The 20,982-nt window shown below is 37.5% G+C and overlaps 1 protein-coding gene across 1 annotated transcript in view; it reads right to left on the bottom strand.

Annotated features, from left to right (window-relative positions):
- Window positions 1-650: 650 nt before the first annotated feature.
- The window catches only part of Hcrtr2 (hypocretin receptor 2), a 91,244-nt gene continuing 70,912 nt past the window's right edge, over window positions 651-20,982 (bottom strand). Inside the window, exons 5-8 of the mRNA XM_041679716.1 lie at window positions 11,075-11,295; window positions 7,473-7,594; window positions 5,237-5,459; window positions 651-2,876 (exon numbers count right to left, since the gene is read on the bottom strand). Coding sequence (XP_041535650.1) covers window positions 2,822-2,876; window positions 5,237-5,459; window positions 7,473-7,594; window positions 11,075-11,295 — 621 coding nt within the window. The 3' untranslated portion in view covers window positions 651-2,821. The remainder of the gene's footprint in view (window positions 2,877-5,236; window positions 5,460-7,472; window positions 7,595-11,074; window positions 11,296-20,982) is intronic.

Raw genomic sequence — 20,982 nt, 5'->3', positions numbered from 1 at the left:
TATCTCGCCATCAGAATTTCCATCAAGAAAACAAACAGCAAATGGTAGCAAGAATGTAGGGTAACAGTAACTCTCTCTCCTGATGGGAATATAAACTGATGCCACCAGTGGAGAAATTGGTAGGAAGATTCCTCAAATTGCTAAAAATAGAACGAACACAGGACATTGTTATTCTTTTCCTGGCTATATGCACAGAGACCTGTACATCCTACCACGGAGACTCTAGCACTTCCATGTTCATTTCCTAGGGGCTTTGATTCATATTTTTCTGAAATTTGTTCATTGTTCACTTCAGGAGACCAAGAGAGCCTAATGGAGTTGGATTTTAGGGTGGTGAGCAGATCTGGGGCTTTGGAGTGCAGAACGAGGGTGTTCTGGAGAGAAGCAGGACAGGTGACCGACCAGAATCAGGTGAAGGGGACAAGACCGGAGAACCCCTGCACAATTTCTCTGTCACTCCTGGTACATGGCCATTGGCTTGAATGGAAGGCCAGATGCTCTTCCCTCTCTTCAGGGCTGGTGTCTAGGGTGTGACTGTGGATTAGCCCACAATATTCTTACTCATTCCTCTTGGAACCTCATTTCAAAATAGCTCTCTTCCTCCAGGGAAGCCACATGCTGTTTCAATCATACTTCCTTCCGTATGAGTCAAATGATTACCTTGATCATTTTAAGTTTTCACAAAGGTTAGTATAAAATGTTCTGAAGAGGAATGAATTTTATAAATTTAAACCATCTGCACTGGATCCTGAAGTTGTGAGAATCAACTGGGTAAAAGAAGAGCCAACTAGAGGTCTAGTTTAAAAGTTTAATTACCTACTGAATATTAACTCATGCATTTGCAGGCTATGATAGTAATCTGAAAATTAAGGGGGTCAATATTCTAAGTCACAAACACAGGAAAATTCTGACTCAGATAAAAGCTTCAATGTTTAGTTCTATAAGTGTGTGGCTTTATATAGCTTTTATGAAATATTTGTGTGTTTAATATTAGCCTTTATTATAGTACCTCCTTCTTAGAAACAATATTAAAAATCCTTTATATCATAATTATCCCTGGTTATATAAACTTATTGGAAAAATATTTTGGTCATCAGGTACAACATCAGGGTTAATTCAATCCTTACCTGCAAAGAGTTGACAATAATTATGAGCAAATATCCAATTTATGTATTGAACAACAACGTAATTTTTCACATAGTACAGCAGGACAATGTAGATGTGATTATGGACTTCTCAGCAATATTTTACTTAAAAACTACATAATTGGACCTTCACAATGGGAGACATACAGTCACATTGTTTGAATAAGAAAGATATTTATGAAAACACAGTACAATCAGGCATAAAGGACTTTAAATGTATACTTGTTGAACAACTGACATGCTGATTCATACATGGGTACAATAACAGAAACACATTTCATGAAAAACCTAGATTTTCTAACTCCAAAGTTTATAAAGAAAATTTAAAAGAATAGAAGAAATACGTGGCAAGTTGGGAAGTCTTTTGTTCCCCTTTTCAATAGCAGAAAACTGTAGCGAAAACATTCCCTTTGAACTGGGAGAACTAACAGTGCTTTTCACGTTCCTATCATTTTATGATGTGCATAAAGGAATAGAATGGGTTGTAAATTACTACTTTCATACTTATATAATGACGCCCCTAAATCCCATTTTTTTGTGTCACGCAATGAGAAAACTCTTTGAAAATAACCTAATGGAATTTATGCTTTTGGTTGTGACACGGAGTAGAAGAGTTACCTGTTGAAAATTGAATTCTGTTGAAATGTCTCTAATCATAAGGACTATCTATGTATTTTGAGATGGAGTTGATGCTTGTTTGATTCATCGCTAATGCAAACCTGATATTGTTACATTGTATCAAAGTGCTAATAGCCCTCATTTCAGTTATGGTTAGTAACATCTCTAGACACATTCATATTGTCACTTATGAACATAGTTGCTATTCTTCCTGAATCAATGTGCATTGGGGTGAAACTGAGTATTACTGTGCCTAATACTTTTGCACTAAACTTATCAATAATTTATAGCTACTTAATTCCACATTGTGGAAAATTTAGGAATCACATTTTTTTCCTCACAAACTTGGGATGATATTTAGCCCCAAATGAATAAACTCAAATATCAAGGTTTTATGATATAATAAAAATTCATAAATCATTAATCTCAAATATATTTGATAAAATTATTACACCATCCTTATTAGTGACAAAATTAATGACATTAACATCTCACATTGAAGGTTTGAAATACAATAGAAATAAAGGCAGATAAATGTCCAATGTTCAGCATAACTGAGCTCCAAAATAAACTGTTCCTATAAATTCCCTCATCTGTGCCAGTAGCACACAATGAGGTAAGTAGTTAAGCACCCCAATAACACTGCTATGTTTTGGGGCCTACTTTTTTTTTAACCATTTGTCCTACAAAGGTCACCATTTTAATTCAAATCACTCAGGATTCATGGGCCCTAATGTTGAGAAATATGTACATACTTCATGATTCCATTCCCAGAGTTTCATTTATATATCAGTTTTATTCAACAGTTTTCTTCCAGGCAATAGTTATTCCTGAAAATGAGCTGCTTCCATAAAACAGAAACTTTAGTAAATAAAATCGGTAACTGAGAACTTTTAATAAAATCTCCAGTCATCCAGGTCCCTTATAAAGCGCACAAGTGCCTTAAAATCCATCTTCTTTAACATCACACTAAGAACACAGTGGCAACTGTTTTTGTAAACCATTATCTCTTTGAGATGACGTGGGTGAGACTCCACATGGACCTTCAGCCTCTTCTCTCAGACCTCCAGCCAGGTCGATAGTAGTGAAGATGGTACTCCCTGCTGTAGATACCTGTGCAGTAAAAGACTTTATTTCACACGGGCTAATAAGATGGGCGAACGGAGACACCATTTAGAGCAGTAGTTCTCAAGGCTAAAGTGCATCATAATCACCCGTAGAATTTGTAAGCAAGCACACTTTTGGATATCAAGCCCAAGGCATTCATTCAGGTTCAGTAAGTGTGGGATATATGTTTAATCTTAGTTCCTGGGGACTGCAGGTGTTGATGGTTCAGGGACCACACCACATTAAGGATCACTAATTTAGAACAAAAAAATTCTGACTTTTGATTGACCATACCAATACCACTTCTTTTCTCTACTCCCCTATTGAGCTCTCTCTCTCTCTCTCTCTCTCTCTCTCTCTCTCTCTCTCTCTCCCTTCCCTCCCATTCCCTATTTTTTCATCCTTCTCCACCCCTTGCCCTCTCAAGACCTCTCCTCTCATTTATATAACAAGAACTGGCATCTTAGGATCTAATACTGTCTAACAGCTTAGCCTTAATGAAGCTCAATTATATTGGATAAAGTCAATATATCATTTTTATTGAGCTGCAAGGCTATTAAGGCTCTTTACCCAGAGGATTTGAAGTTATCTTCAAATCTTAAAGTGCTAAATGTCACCACAATCATAAAACTACAGCTCTCCTTTCACGTAGTATATGGTAGACAAAGCTCTCAAAGGGGAGAAAGGAGACACTGAAAATAATCATTTTCATAGACAGAGAACATCACAATACTCAGCCATATTTTTGATAAACCTCATATATGAGGGTAGTCCTGGCTTAGAGTACTAAAAGGCACATGGTAACAAAATCCTCAACTTTTGAAAAGAAAGTATGGATAATTTTGTTGTATTGTTTTTCTCTGAGAATGAAGAGTTGGGCAAAGGCAACCTTACAATGTAATTATTTTCAAATAAAATCTCTCTTAAATATTAAATACATCCTGTTTTGATATAATCAGAATGTCTACTGTTCAGTATGAGATGAAATATACTTATAAACTTTTAATTTAGAAATGAAAACTTGCATCGGAAGAATTTTACAGAGAAGAAATCTGAAAAAAATTATCATTTCAATTCCCTGACTTACATTTATACAAAATATACTCTATGCTTTTTATTTGTGAATGAGTTAGTAGCCATCCTTCTATTTTCCTAACTTCCCATCTCTTAGCCTCAGGCATGCTAAAATTACTAACACAGAGAATGTAGTATAACTAAATGGGGATGGACTGGGGGTTGTAACAGTACTGCCAGTGTGTGGTGGGGACCACTGTCTTTGGTTGTGTGACTAATCCGCCAGGCCTGAGAATCCTCAGCATTTCTTTCTCACTAGACCACAACAAGCCTTGTATCGTTTATTTGCTGTTGTTTGTTTTCAGTGATGGGGACCAAATCCTAGCCTAGTGCAAGCCGCTAAAGACTCAGCTATGAAACCCTGTCCCAGACCTTCTCAAACTCTGCCTGCAGCTTCCCTTCCCGCCCTTCCTAAGTTCACTACCATGTCTTCACATCCTTTCTCCTGCCAGGCTGACTAACTCTTTCTCCCTAATTTGAAGAATACAATAACCTGAATTTTAGCTCTTAATTTAAATGTTAACTCCTTCCCAGAGATGAAAATGAGTATGTATTAGTAGTTGCTGCTGCTGAAAAATTTTTTACTTTAATACAGTCATTTTGATTCTGTATTGCGCGCGCACACACACACACACACACACACACACACACACACATCTTAGCTATTGTCAAGTTATAAACCTGAGAACATTTAGTAGATGAAAGATAAAATTAGTGGCAAATTAAGCTTAATAGTATATATGTCATGTGATTCTCAACGATAGATTTTTGAATATATACAAATTGTATACTATTCTATTTAGACATAGTCTCCCAGTTAGCACATTGTAATGATAGTTTTGTGAATTTTTTAAAAAATATTAAGTCAACTAACATATGTCTGTTGTTAACTTAGTTAATAATTGTTACTTATTTTATTAGTCAAAAGAAAATGATTGATTTTCTGTGATTTTTAGCAACCATTTTGAGTTGTGGAATTAAAATAACAAGGAGTTATAAAAAGAATTAGAAATGTTTAAACCCTTAATTGCCACAAACTTTAGTTCGAAAAACTAAGAAGAAGTAGCCTAAAATATATCCAACTGCAGTTTAAAGGTATAACATGTTCGAGTAAATGGTTCAGGAAGTATTTCAAATTTGGTTATTTCCAAAGAGTGATCGATTCAAAAAAAAAATGGATTGACAAATAATTTTAGGTTTAGATCAACTTGATACTAAAACTTCCGTTCATAGAGTCTGTATAAAAGAATAGTTTGAGTCGGCTGTCCTCAGCATAGCAATAAATATTCTACCAGTTTTGAAGCGGTCCTGCCCCGTTGGCTGCTGGGAGTGTGCTTATGCTGGTAAGCACCACGTGCTCTGAGAGTTTTGATACATTATCAAAGTTGCTGATCTGCGTGGTCAGGGACTTCCTGCTCTCTGTGCTTGTCCGTCCCCTTGCGAGCCGATCTCCTTGGCGATGATGAACCCCAAGACAACAAGAAAAGGCAGCTTTAAATTCCTCTCGAAATTTTCCTGGCAGACCAGAGAGAATGAGGAGAGTGAGTTATGTATCAACAGCTCTCAACACTGAGTGCGCAGGGTACAAATGAGTCGTTCCCTTGAGCCACACTAACGGTGAGGTGGAGTATTTTGTATCAATAAAGGAAATAGAGAAAGGAAATTAAAAGATGAAGTATTTTCCTATAATACTTGGCGTTTGTTTTCTTTCTTTAAAGTCAAAACCCTTGTGTTTCTCGTTAGTTTTTAAGCCTGTAAGGCACTTGATTGTTTCAAAAGCAATGAAGTCTATCTACATTGTGTATAAGTAAATAAACTGAGGTGTGCTATATTATAAAGATGCTGAAACCATGAGAGGTCACAAAACAGGAAAAATAAATTATAATTTTTATGAAAATTCTGCTTTCATATCCCATGTGTAACAAAATAGGAAAAGCAAGAAACTGGAAGAATTATAGCAAGTACTTATCTTTGACCTATTAGTGAGATTTTAGGCATTTAAGGTGATGAAATGATCACCTTTATTAGAGTGAGGGTTGTTCTTTCCTGGAAACTGTTCTTTCTTCTCTCTGGGCCTATGCTTCTGAGGGACTAGGTGTGGAGACCGTTCCCAGGCCTAAGACAACGGCAGGCAGACACCAGGTCGTAGTCTTTGGCCCAACTTAACCTCATACCAGAACTCTGCTTTGGTCTGTGTCTTCTGCTTCAAACAGTTGCCGCCCACCTTCCGTATAGGTTTCACCTACCCAGTGCCAGGTCAGAGCACTAGCCCATGTGTGTTCAGCAACTATTTAAAAAGTGACAAACTTACTTTTCTGAAATAAAATTGGTTGTTCTTTTATTTTACCAACTAAACTTTTTTTAATTTGTGAAATTATAAAAATTATAGTTCTAGATTGCCATGTAACATTTCATGGAATGGAATTAATTAAATTCCATTTAATTAAATGGAATTAAACAGATGCAAACATTTGTTATGTATTCATAGCAAAACAGAAAATCCTTTTTTATTTTTTAACTTTTGAGATCTATAATAGATCCTTCTATTTGTAATTATCTCCCCATCAAGTCTTCCTCTATCTGTTCTAAGTACTTAGACAAATCATGCAAATCAAAAAGCCAATATGAAATTGGAAGGCGCATGCTCTTTATTAAATGTACAGTAAATAGTTTTCTTGAATATAAAAATGACTATATAGTTAGAAAGGGAAACAAATACATAGCCAAGTAATTGGGAACAAAATAGTACAAAAATGTAGATAATTGCAGCATAGTTCTGATGAGGCCACCTGTAGGTTTCCCAAGCTCCAGGGGATGGCTCACACTTACATCCTTATGGGCAGTTCTAAATGGATTTAGTGAGCTATTAATACAAAAACTAACATGAACTTGGTATGGGGATGTTTGGGAGACCATGACAAAGATTTGAAGGGAAGGAGTGGGGTTAGATGGTATCATATTCATTGCATATACATATATATGTAATATATAATAAATAGTAATATATGTAAAATATATTGCAGAGGTGTGCTGAATTAGTTATGGATGTGTGTATCTTTTAGCTTAAGTGTTATTATGAGCAATCCTGTTTTTTTTTGGCAAGTGAGAACTCTTCAAGGAACTTAAGTATAGAAATCTCTGAAAGCAGTTTGGTTTCAATCCAGTTTCAATTATGCCGTGCATTTTGACAAAAAAATAAAACATATCAATGCAAAACAGATAAAGGTATTTCATACTTTTTAATCGTAGGTTTGATCAAAGGAATGTATGGTACTCAAAATTTTTACTGCTCCATTTACTGTTTATTCTAAGTTTTCTGAGAAAATATTGCACAATGCCCTTTGAAATGCTATGTGCTAGGTATTCACTTTCAAAAAGGAGAAATCCAAGACCAATCCAGTCAGGGGCTGTCATGGCTCCCACACAACAGACACTGACGTCTGTATCTCCTTCAGAACTGTTCTGGAGCATCTGCTCTGGAAGCTCCACCATTGAGGTGAGGCTCCTGATGAAACACTGGACACTCACCACTGAGAAAGTTGTAAATGATTGGGTTAGCAGCACTGTTAGCATACACAAGCCAGTGGGAAAATGTGAACCAAGCATAGACAGTCTCTCTGTCTTCGGTGTGTGTGAACATCCCAAACACTCTGTCGGAAGAGAAACAGAAACAAAACCAAGAGGGATCTTTAAATAATTGAATTCAAAGGTGAACAAACTTCACAGCAGTAAACTGGCCCTGAACTCTGCACTGACAGCCCAGTATCTTCAGCCCAGTATCTTCAGAATGGTTTTGTGTACCCATCAGAACCTCCAGAGTATGCAGGGTACACACACACACACACACACACACACACACAAAACAAGTCAGCTGAGAGGAAAAGGCTGGAATCAGGAAACGCGAATCTCTTGTCAACAAGATAGAAGCTGACTTTCCATCCTGTTATCTTGTTTCTAGATGGATTGACTAACCTTGTTGCTATTCCTTATGTGCATGGATGGTATCGTGCGTGAATGTCTGTGCATCACTCGTGTGCATGCCTGGTACTCACAGCAGTCATGAGAGCATGCTGGGTCTCCTTTAACTGGGGTTACAGATGGTGGTCAGCAGCCCTGTAGTTGCTGGGAGTTGAACCCTGGTCCTCTGGATGACCAGCCACTGCTCTTACCCACTAAGCCATCTTCCAGACCCATTGCACATATTTTAATTAGCAGTCCAAAACTGGACTGCTAAATTCTTTCCACATTCACTTGTGCACTGATGAATGTATATTTCCTAATCTCTAATGTTCCCAGTCTCATTGAAATTTCCATAAGGTATCTTTGTTTACAGTAAGTGACTGGTTTTTCAATGAGTAAGATTCTGATAGTCCTTAGGTACATGAGTATATTATGTTAAACTGAAAATGTATTACAGTACACTCAAAGGCTATTTTGAGTAATTTTAACATTGTCTTTTACTTGTGTGGGGTGATTAGGTAGGGGGTAAAAGTAATTCCTTAATGACATGAGTTTAGATTCCCAGAATGCCCACAAAAATCCTGACATATTAGTGAACATCTGTAATCTTAACAATCATATTGTGAGCTTGCAGGTGGAGACAGGAGAATCTCCTGGACGCTCATAGCCCGGCTACCTTGGAATGCACAGCACAACTGCAGAAATGAAGAGCAGAAAGCAAGAACTGACTCCCAATAGTTTTCCTCTTGTCCTCTAACCCCCATACCTGTGTTATGATATGTGTGCAGCAACACACACACACACATACACCACTGAAAAGAAAAATCAAGCCCACTGTATTCTATTCATAGAAATCTCCCACTCTTTTTTTCTGGTAGGATTTAACAATGATGCCCACAAACTCACCCACACACTTGCAGCTACTCTGTCCCATGATGAAGAGATGTGTTCCCTCCTGGGGGCCCTATCAATGATCATGTGACTTGTATCTTAGACTGCTTTCCAAAGAGAAAGATGTATGATAGAAATGAATTTCTTAGACACAGTGATGCTCTATAGAGCAGTAAAAGTTTGTAAAACCACACACAGAGTGAAAGAATGTGGACAAATTCAGTCTACAATAAGATGCAAGTGCTAGTTTGAAATCTCTGAAATACTAGATCACCTGGAGGAAGTTAGCTTTAGTCAAACAGGCAAAAGGCTACATTTCAAGAAAAAGAAGATAGGACTTTACAGTATGTGAAAAATAAATGAAAACAAAATTGATATGCAAAGCAAAGCTAAATTTAAAGATACATATTTTTAAAAATGGCAGCTTATGTTGGTAGGTCTTCTGTCTATGTGTTAATTTCATTGGTTAATAGAGAAACTGCCTTGGCTTTTTGATAGGACAGACTTAGATAGGCAGAGTAGACCGAACAGAATGCTGGGAGAGAGAAGCAGAGTCAGGCAGATGCCATGATTCCCCTTCCCGAGACAGATGCTGGCTAGACTCATGCCGGTAAGCCATGCCATTGTGGTGGCATTCAGATTATTAGATATGGGTTAGTTAAGATGTGAGAGTTATCCAATAAGAGGCTAGAACTAATGGGCCAGGCAGTGTTTAAATGAATTCAGTTTCAGTGTAATTATTTCGGGTGTAAAGCTAGCCTGGTGGTGGGACACAGCCCGCCACCCCTTCTACAAGTAGCCATAAAAATAATTTTCAAAATTGTTTTAAAATTTTTGTGTTTATACCAACAGGCATATTGCTCAAAACTTGAAACACTTTTAAACGTGAAAATTTTTCTCCCCAGGAAAGGAGGGTACTTAATTCAGAATAATAAGCTGACTATTATTGACAAGAGGGCATTTGGAAATAATTAGAGTCAGAGGTCAAGAGCAGAGATAGAAGAAATTCAAATGTGCACCTCATGGGAGTGCTAAATCCATTCTTAAACTAGTTTGTTTAGACTAGTAAATAGAGGAGGGGCAGAAGGGGAAAGGAGGAGGAGAGAGAGGAGGAGAGGCAGAAGGGGAGAGAATGAGGGGAAGAGGAAGGAGGAATCTAGTGTCATTCATGTCTATGATGCTCTTAATATCAGAAGACAGAAGCTAGCAAAGACAATAGTTTTTGCATTTTATTTCTGTGAGAAATAACATGAGAGGAGAGACTTAGCAGAAGTAGAGGGTAAATGAGGTATTGTGAGTGGACACAGATCTCAAGAACAGGGGTTTTCAAAGCCTTATACATACAAGGCTACAATGTTTCTGAACAAAAGCTCATTTTCCACTTCTTCATTAAAAAAGTCTTTAAACAATCAAACACAAAGACCAAATCTTTTCAGCTGGTTATACCACCTTTTATCTGATTCTAGCCAAACCTACCTGTCCCTAAGGTCCCCAGCTGTGAGGAATATGATATTGACTCTGACTTTGGGAAAAGGGACAGATTAAGTTTGAAGACTTTTAGAAATGGAATTAAGGTTGCCTTGGGACCAGTCTGTGTGCAACAGGTTTGATACAATACAACATGGTAATATATTATATTGTCATGAATATAACATGGTACCATGTTATTCTAAAATATGTAGGATGTATAATATTATAATGTTATACTACATTATATAAATATAACACATACATATGTTATATTAATATTGATACTGAAATTATTTCAATAACTTCAAGAAATGGACATCTTTCTCTAGGTTTAATGTTGAACACAAAATATCTACTTTATGGCTGCTGTGTTTAGTGCCCCAAATGAATAATTCTTGTCTCTTTTTATTCTGAAAATATTTTCTTTGAAAGAAAGGACTGTAGTGTGGTCATTTATATATTTGAGAACAATGTTGGAAAACCATTTATTCTCATGATAAAGAATTCTGATGTGCAATTTTATTTACGATATTAGCTATTGAAACACAGTTTTTATTAGAATGTTTCCTCCATCTAAGGCTTAGCAATCTACCCCGAGAGGTTAGGAAAACAGCTATTTTATCTACCATTCAACTGAAAATCTCTACTGACAGAGCATGCTAGAAGGCTGACGTTGCCTTAAGCGTTCTAACAACTGAGTTGACTGGCCGGATAAAGTACCTAGGAGAGGGTTTTGTCTGTTTAGAAAGGAAGGAGTTCTTTATTAAATGTCAACCTGCCTGATTTTCAAATAAATACACGGGATTTACCTCTTTAGCACATTGAGAATGCTGATTGGGAGATAGCAAATTGCAAAGACCAGAAGAACAACCATGAGCATCCGGGCTGTTTTCCTCCTTGCTCGGATCTGCTTTATCTCAGCAGCCACAGCGCTAATCCGGGCCTTGCTCTGCTGTCCGGACCCTCGGGGCTGAGAAACCGGTTGCTGCTGCTTCCATTTTCTCTGAACCACAGAAGAAGTTCCTGGGATCTGAAAGGAGAGGGGATCCCTCATTGGTACTTAGCAAATTTCCACATGGAAGTGAAGATTAAGAAACAGAAGTTTGGAATATAGAATTCCCACTTCTCCAGAGCACAGTCCTGGATATATGTCCTTAGCATTCTTCTGGTCAAATGCCAAATAGATGTCTGCGTGGGAAAAAGTTAAAAACAAGCTTCTGTTGTTGTGTTAAAGCATGACGACTTTTTCAAAGTATAAAGATAACAAGAATACAGGCCCTTATTATAAAGAGAAATAAAATAAGGAGAAAGAATGCTAAGAAAATTCCAACTACAAATGTTCATTATAAATTCTAGATTCAGGTGTCACATACAATTAAACACTATTCAGATAGTGGGACAGAAACACACACACACACACACACACACACACACACACACCAAAACAAAAGCGTGAATGAATTTTTGATGCATCGTTACTGCCATCTGCTGTCATAGGGAGGCATAGCACCTGTGTCTCCTTCAGACAAAGCAAATAAATCTACGTATAGAGGGAACAAAACAAACTATTCTCCGTGATTTACTGTTCACATTTACAAAATTGCCTGAAACTAATTTTGCAATTTGTCCTTCCAGAAAGCACACAAATACAATGAAAATCCTTCCAGGGCTTACACCAGTATTCCAAATAGCCACAATTTGTAGCAATTACATTGCACAACATGCTTTTCCTTTGATTTTCAGTTGGTTGACAATAGCAGAAAGTTCTGCCAAGTATAATATTTTCTTAATTACAATCTCATGAAAATTGATAGACCTTAGCAAAACATCAGAATTCAGAGTGTGCCTTCTTTTTTGATAAGATGTGCCAATAAGTACACCACTGAGACAGCTTGATTCTGTTACAATTATTCAGCTGTTACTTTTATCTTTGCGCTGCACGCTGTACAGAGCAATGTGTTCCCGTGGCCTCTCAGAATGAAGGTTACATGGAACCTGTGGCTGTTTACACTACAAGATCAAAGTCTGTTAGAGAATCACTTATTTGAGAACGGAGCTTTGAGGTTCAAACAGATGAGTCTCATTACATGAGACCCCATTTGACCATATTCTCAGTTAAGGAGATCAATGATACAAAGGAAAACCCATGCTGCAACAGAAACACCTCACACCTGGGCAGGACCACTTCACCAAACTGCTGAGAGACAAAGAGCTAAAAATTCTTCCTCTTCTGTGATTCTCTTTTTAAAACTTTTCAAAAAGTGATTAAACTTTTATTTTATGCATATGAGTGTTTGCTCACTTGTATATCTGTGCACCACATGTATTCCCAGTGCCTGCATAGGTCAGGAAAAGATATTGTATTCCCTAGAACTAGAATTAGATAATTGTGAACTGCTGGGAATGAACCTAGGTCCTCTGCAAGAGCAGCTGGTGCTCTTAACTACTGAGGATCTCTCCAGTGCTGTGGTTCTCCTTATAAAATGTAGTTTTAGGAACAGTTTTTGTAAAAATAGCAATGGATCTTAAAAAGTCCCAGAAGAATTCTATCACAAAGCCTGTTAAGTACCTGCTTAAGTGGTCTTGAAGTTGTTTCTAAATAAAACCATAAAGATTATTCTATTTTTGAGTGTTCCTATGAAGGAGAGAGACAATTTTCTTTCTGATGACTTCTTTAAGCATAAAACATTCCCTTGAAGAAAAAGTGCCACAGGGGGGCAGAGTTGAGGCCCTTGCAGATCCTTGATCTGAGGCAGAAGATGCTTAATCCTTCCACTCATTCTGCAATTATCAACTGTGCAGAGAACCTGAGCACTCACGGGAGACAGCAGAAAACTCATCAGGAGTCATTACAACAACTGACACTCAAGAATTGCACACGAGTCACGACCTTAAGTCGTGAATTCATTGTAGGTTGTCTTCTGACCTCTAGCCCATGTGCACACACGTGCACATACACAAAGCTGAGCACATACATGCATCTGAACAATACACAAAAACTGCTTACACTCTTGTATATAAATTTTCCAAATGAAAATTTTTACAATTCAAAAAGGATGTGTTTTGAAGTTCATACAAACTAAAGATATGACCTGAAGTGGTCTGCTGCACTTAAGTGCAGAAGACAACCTAGAATTAAATTCCTTAGGTTGATATCCACTTTATTCTTTAGACAGGGTTTCTCATTGGCCTGGACTTTGTCAAGTAGGCCAGGCTGTCTGGCTAAGTATGCTACAAGCCACAACATTACACAGTAATTGCTCGGCCATCTTTTCATGAGCAGCTTATCTGAACTAAGGGAACTGATAAAGGCTAAAACAAAAGGCTAGTGCTTTTAATACTGAGGATCTTTGGCGTTATTGCTTTGTAAGTGGCTGCCCTTTGCTGTATTACTTTCTGTTACATATTTGGGGATTAATTCCTACAGTTAAGAACTGTTTAGTGAAAACAGTTCCCCACTGCCAGGCCTTCATTCCTCTCACCTTGGTAAACAGAGAGATCTGCAATTATCTTTATCAGCAGGCATTTGGTCAGTGCTTAGGGTCCAGGCATAGAGCATTTCACCTAAGATATTCACAGATAACCAAGGACATAGAATTGCTATTTGCCCAAGCTGCTGTTCTGGTTTTACCCCATGACCAGAACAGCTGATAACAGCATAGCCCAGAACTGATAATTAGGAGGTCTGGGTCTCTTCTTTGCTAAGAGCAGTAAGTCTAACTCCAGACCTAGGCCAACAAAACCTGCAGGTCTCATGTACATGTGTTATCTGATTAAGAGCCAAGATTTCTACCTTGATGTGGGATATCCTTCTGTATATATGTTGCTTTTATTGGTTAATAGGTAACGCTGTTTTGGTCAATGGCTTAGCAAAGTTAGGTGGGAAATCCGAACAGAGGTAGATAGATAGATAGATAGATAGATAGATAGATAGATAGAGAGTAGAAGGAGTCAAGGAGACATCAGATAGCTGCTGAAGGAGAAAGATGCCAGAATCTTAGCAGTAGGCCACAGCCTCGTGGTGATAGATGAGGAATAGAAATGGGTTAATAGAAGATATAAGAGCTAGCTAGAAATATTCCTGGGCCATCGGCCAAACAGTGTTGTAATTAATATAGTTCTGTCTGATTATTCCAGTCTGGGCAGTTGGGAAACTAAAGGTAGTCTCTGTTTACATTACCTAACTGTTTACGTAGTTTGCCTGGATACCTGGTAGCCTCTATGCTTACTGGGAGAAAGGATACGTTGTGCTGATTTAAACAATCCATGTGTTATTCAAAATTTTACTGAAAATAAACCTTTTATTTACCACCTAGAAATGTAGTGTAGCAAACTAACCTTCTCCTCTTGAATTCCCTGATGATTTAATTTCTTTCTTAATTAACTTTCTTCATTAAGCTCATTCTATGTGTACTAGCCACTCCCATGGATCTGTGTGTGTGTGTGTGTGAAAATACTTATCTGGTTTGTTATTGGGCAAAAGAATTCCAGCCATGGAACCTGCCAGGGCTGAGGAATTGCTGGTTTTAAGAGTATATATTACTGGGAACATTTGTAATGGATAGGACTATGTGAGAACAAGGAAAAAATAAGAATATAGAGAATAATAAAAAAAATGTGGACAGAGAATTCCATTGTAAGTAGACGTCTTTACCCTCAGATTTTTAGCTCCCCTTTAGCTATTTGTGGCATCTTTAATTGAACCCCATTATAGTTAGCCTTAGGGATCTTTGTGGTTCCTCATCTCCAGCACAGGCATTACAAGTATGCTCTACAATATCCAGATATTTTTGCATGACTTTTGGGTATTAAAGTCTTTTTATCATGCTTGGAAGGTAAGCAATCTGCAGGCTGAGTTATCACTCCAGGCCTCAGAATTTTGAATACATGTCTTATTACATTAAAGTAATAATAATGATATAAATGGACCAGAAAAGACAAATTCCACGAGATTATCCCTATGGAAAGATTTTTACCAATCTGTCACTGAGGGCTCCATGATATCTAACTTTAGAAAGTATACCACAAGTATGACATGCTCATTACACTGCAAATAAACAGCGTAAACCCTCTTGAATATGAAAATATATTACAAAAGAAATGTGAGCAATAATTATTAGCTCAAAACAGCATGCAATGATGAAAGAAAGAAATGAAATAAAGCTGTCAGATAGAGGAGAAGCCTCTCATGTTTCTGGATTGGCAGAATTAATTTTATGAAAATGTCCATATGTATAAAAGTAATTTGCAAATTCACCATGAACCCTATCAAAATTCCAATGGCATTCTTCAGGAAACTAAAAAACAAACCAAAAATACCATAATCACATATAAACACAAATGATAATAGATAGACAAACCTCTAAACAGAAAGAGGCTTCTAGAGCAAAACATAGGGAATGCACTTGTTTGGGGGTATTGTCAATGGTATAGGTAAGAACCTTCTGAAGAGAACTCTAATGACGCAGGGCATAGTCCCAAGAATCAAGAAGTAGACTTAATGGAATTTAATAGTTTCTACACAGCAAAGAAAATTATCAGCAGAACAGGCAGATATTCCACAGATTAAGAAGAAAGTCTTTTCCAACTATACCTCACGCTGGGAGGTTGATATATAGAATAAATAAAGCACTATAAAATTTAAATACCCAAACCTCAGAACTGCCAGTCGGTAAAGAGGATAATGAAATGAGCAGCTAGTCTCAAAGGAAGAAGCACAAATGGCCCATAAATGTTTTCAAAAACTGTTTAACATTCTCAGCTATCAGGGAAAAGTAAATAAACTCTCTTTGAGAATCTATCTTGCACTATTAGAACGACTACTCTCTTAGGCTTTTTATTGCTGTGATGAAATGCCAGGACCAAAAAGAACTTGGGGAGGAAAGCAGCCTTGGGGATCACAATCCATCATGATGAGAAGTTAGGGTAAGAACTCAAGGCAGGCGCATGAGGCAAGAACTGAGTTAGGGGCTCTGGGTGTGTGTGGGGTGCTGCTTGCTTTGCTCCATCTGACTTGCTCAGCTTGCTTTCTTTTACTTTTTCTTTCCTTTTTTTATTTATTCTTGGTGTCTTTCACATCATTCATCTCTATCCCGTTCATTTTCCTGTCCCTTCGTATCTACCCTCTGACCTTGCAACCTCCACACCTCAAATAAAATAAAATAAAATTTAACAGCAAAAGAAAACACACAGAGAGAGAGAGAGAGAGAGAGAGAGAGAGAGAGAGAGAGAGCAAAAATGAGAGAGGGGGGAAATCAATCAGCTTCATCACTAGAGAGAATTGTCCCTGTGCCATACAAGCACAGTAGAGATGACCCTGAAGGTGTTTAAATGTGGGAGATCAGACCCTGAGGATGTCAGAGCCAGAGAATGGGACCTGCCCCTTGCTCATCTCTGCAAGTGAACTCATTAGCAATACAGGAGAGCTCACCCTGGTGGTGATGACATGGAGAGATGGCAGACTGAAGGAAACTCCCTTCGCACTGCCCTGCAACTACTCTGGCTCAGAACCTATAAGGTCAGCCCAACCCAGCAGCCTGCTTTCTTACTTATCTCACCCAGAACCACTAGCGATGGGCGCCACCCATGGCAAGCAGGGCCCTCTCAACATCAGTTATCAATCATGACAAAGCACCACAGGGTTGCCAACATGGAGAGGACAATCCGGTGGGGGCATTTTCTCAATTTTTTCCTTCTTCAAAATGACTCTATTATTGAGCGGTAAGTTGACAACAGAGCAGCTAGGACAGCTCCTGTGAAGAAGACATGGTTACAAATGGTGAGATTGTGGGGAAAGAGTGACAACTAGTGTAACCACTGTGGACGTCAGCATCAAGAGGTTCCTTAAAATGCCCACTTCTAACTGCCACGCGACCCAGCAAGAGCCAAGGATTCCATATTCTCCCACAGAGACAGACAGCCGCATGGCTGTCCGTGTGGCTTCACTATTCACAGGAATAAAGGAATGGAACCAACCTAGGCACCCATCACTATCAACGACAAAATGGATAGTGAAAATGTGCCTCGTTCAGAGAATTGAAACTTACTTGGCTGTTAAGGAAAGCCCACTATGAGTTTATGGGAAACATGGACGATACTGTCAAGTACTATCTTAAGTCAGGTAACTCAGTCTTGCCTCGGAGAGACAAAAACCACACATTCTTTCTCTTATGTGATTCTTCACTTTAATGTTTATAGAATCTTGATTATTCATTCTATTTAGGTTTTCTCATTCACGTTGATCAACATTTGCAATTTTGGTATTTGTTTTGTATATGTTCATTTTATCTATTGTGTTCCTTTAGTTCTTTATTGGTATTTTATTGTTTTCTGCTATAGCATCTAAATTTTGTGTCTTTCACTGGGTACTGTTTTGAAAAAAAATGTTCCTAATATTTACAATAAACAGCTCAATTTAAACAATGATCAATACCAATCAAATTTTAATACATATAAATTGTATTCTTTCCAATATCTCTACACACCTCTTCCTATAAGTTAAGAACTTATGCATTGTAAGCTGAATTTTCAGTTTATTGTTTTACACAATTGTGCTTCAGTCTGGTTATAAAGAGAAAAGAATTACAAACCAAACTATCTTTATAGTAATGTTCTAATAGACCTACGTAGTTGTGTGAACTTGTGTTCTTTTATTTCTTTGTTGAGTTTGAGCGTTTCTTTCCTGGGTCTCCTTATCTTCTATGACCTTCTGTTCATCTTCTCACACCAGACTTACTATCATTACGCAATATCATTACCCAAATTCTAATTTCTCTAGAAATGTTGGCGAATAAAAGGTGGACAGTTTCATGGACCTAATCATAAAATGGAAGGTCTTTCTGGCTTTGGAAAGTTAAAATCCCACATAACCTAAGAGTATACTGTTGTTCACATCAACCTTCTCACATAGTATGAGACATACAAGTGCGTAATAATATCTGTGAAATGCATTAACAGAAGTTTACTTAATAACTACGATTTGTTCTTAATCCTCACAAGACTCAGAACTGGACTGAATGTAGAAACCTGCACAGTAGCCAAGAGAGTTCAGTGCAAGAAGTTTCTGAATGAGACAACCTTGAGAGACCGATTTGCAGTTTCAATGACAGTGAATTCCTTGTATCATATTGTCACAGGAAAGGGAGTAGAAGTTACTGATTTAAACAACACAATAACTATTTCTTTAAGTGATCACTAAAGCTCTTGGCAGAGTCAGGTGAGGGAACACAATTTGCTCACTAACAATTTTACACTCGCTAATTCAAAAGTACAAAACAGAATCCATGCATCTTTGTAACTTTAAACAAGTAGGATAGGCCCTTCACTTAACTGCTCTCTAGATGTGGCCCATGGCAAACACAATGCCTGACAAGTCTGTTTAGAGGCTGTAACAGTTAGAAGCCAAGCCTTGCTCAAGCAGAGTTCTATTTAATTATCCATCTGGGGTCAATTTACTTTATTACAGCTGTAAAGTGGGCTCAGCTCAACTTGCCAATTTCCATTCCAATCTGCTTTTTAAATGTTTCGGTTTCACAGTTCAGGCATTTTACGACAAATCTTTTAAATCATGTGGATTGCACTAAGTGGGACATTTCATCAAAAAATGTAGATCAGTTCTAAGCCTGTAATACAATTTGAATTTAAGTTTTGGAAACTGAGAAATATAAGCTTAAATGATAAATAAGCACATTGCTTATGGTTCAAGAACGATTTACACATCAGGGCACAATTTTCAAGTTTCTTCTCTGTGTAAGGCAACAGGTAACAGTTGTAGACACAATGGTGACAAGACAAATTGTGTATGACTCTTGGGGAGTTTAAAGGTACATTAATTTTTAAGTAAGTGAAACTGCAAACATATGTAAAGGTGCATAATGGGAGATGATCTTGATATCTAATATGCTCCTCACAATCTCAATCTATACTTCTAACATCTGCATAGCTGTATTGTACAGTAATACTTTTTTCTTCTTTGAAATATGAAAAATTCTCAAAAAAACATTTATGTTTTTCTAAAAGCATTCCTCTGAATGGATGGACAATGTTGCTATATGCCCTCCGTTCTTTAAAGTCTCACTGTCTTTCTCTACTATATATTGGGTGTGCATGTGGTGAGTAGAGGAATCCAGGGACTCAGGGTGCTATGTGCTGTCATCAACTAATGGTCTACAGGAAACAGATGATTGCAAGGCTGTTCTAGAGCCCCGTGAAGGAAGTTTATTTTTAGGGGATGTTACTCAGTCACAAGATACGTCACTCCGTGGTAAAGATGTCACTCAAAAACATGGCCAGGACCCGAGTTTAATCCTCTAGCAGGAAAAAATAAAATGAGGACAAATGACTAAGATCACAGTCAACAACAATCCAACACTTGTTCATTTAGAAATGTAATCAGACTTAGCTGAAAGTTCAGCTAGCAATACAGACTGTTGAGGTACTTTATTTAATCACGTGGGTACTTATTTCAATGATGTGGGTGGATGAATTTGTGCGTTGTGCAACCTGCCTTAAACGTGATGGAAGTGAACCTGGAGATTCGACTCAGTGGCCAAGAACTCTGGTTTCTCTCCCAGAGCACACAGGAGAGAGCTGACAATTCCCTGTAACCCATATCCCAGTAATACCTTGGTCCCTGTGCACAGATGATTCCTAGACATACTCATATGATTGAATAAAATAAAAAAAATTAAAGATGATGAAAGTCACAGGAGTCAATGACAAACTTTGAGTAACTACCAAGCAGCTTGCTTGGAGGTCAAACCCATGCATTTTTGCCCTAGACTGCATTTTTTTTTTTTACATTTTCATGCTGTGATATTCCATACCATCTGCCCTCAACTTCTGAGAAGAAGGCCCTGTGACTTGTGCCTTTTGTCAGAGAATACGTTTGTCGGACAAATATCTGACTTTGAGACCAATGAAAGATTACAAGATAAGTAAAAGTTTCAAGAGGAAGTAGGTATTTTCCCAACCTTTCTGCCTTTCCTGAAATACTCAGAATGTCATGTCCCAGAAAACACCACTCGCATAGACTGGTGGAACAGAGCTGACCCAACACTGACATGAACTAAGAGTAAGATAGAGCTGTTGCTGAGGGCAGTGTGTATCTTTGATAGTAGAGTAGCCTAGGAAAAGGTGATATAATAAAACATAGTAGAAAGTGGGATGTTACATAACAAAGCATCCTAGAAAGCATGAACTTGGCTTTAAGTCTGAGGAAATAGTTGCTGGGAATCAAACAAGCCACTTCTCATGTCTTACAGTAGTTTACCTTGTTCTCTTGCTCTGTTTTGATTAAAAGATTTGGTGTTTTGATTAAAAGATTTGGAGAACATGACTTGACTTTGCCACTAGATATAAAAATGTCTCAGAAGTTATAAATAAAAAGAAGTAATTATAAATGAAATACATTAGTGTGTATATATAATATATGTAAAATATACATTATGTTTAATATATGTAAAATGAAATATATGTGTAAGCAATGAGCATAATTTTTTAAAAAAAACTTCTGCTGTAAAAAATGGAAGAAAAATGAAAAATTAGGAATTGTACAACATAGAGGACTAGAAATTGTAAAAGCTTTTTGGTTCTAATAAGTGAAATGATGGTCTTGAAAAGGTGTTTTGAATCCCAAAGATTAAAACGCAAATGAAGACTCATCCGCAAAGACCAAATAGGACATTGTAGAAGTGCAAGAAAACTAATGCTAAGGATA

Source organism: Microtus oregoni, unplaced genomic scaffold (genome assembly GCF_018167655.1).
Source record: "Microtus oregoni isolate MIOR12 unplaced genomic scaffold, Mior012 000032F_ref0000030, whole genome shotgun sequence".
NCBI lineage: Eukaryota > Metazoa > Chordata > Mammalia > Rodentia > Cricetidae > Microtus > Microtus oregoni.
The sequence above is the reverse complement of the archived record's forward strand: the minus strand, read 5'-3'. Positions and strand labels throughout refer to the sequence as shown.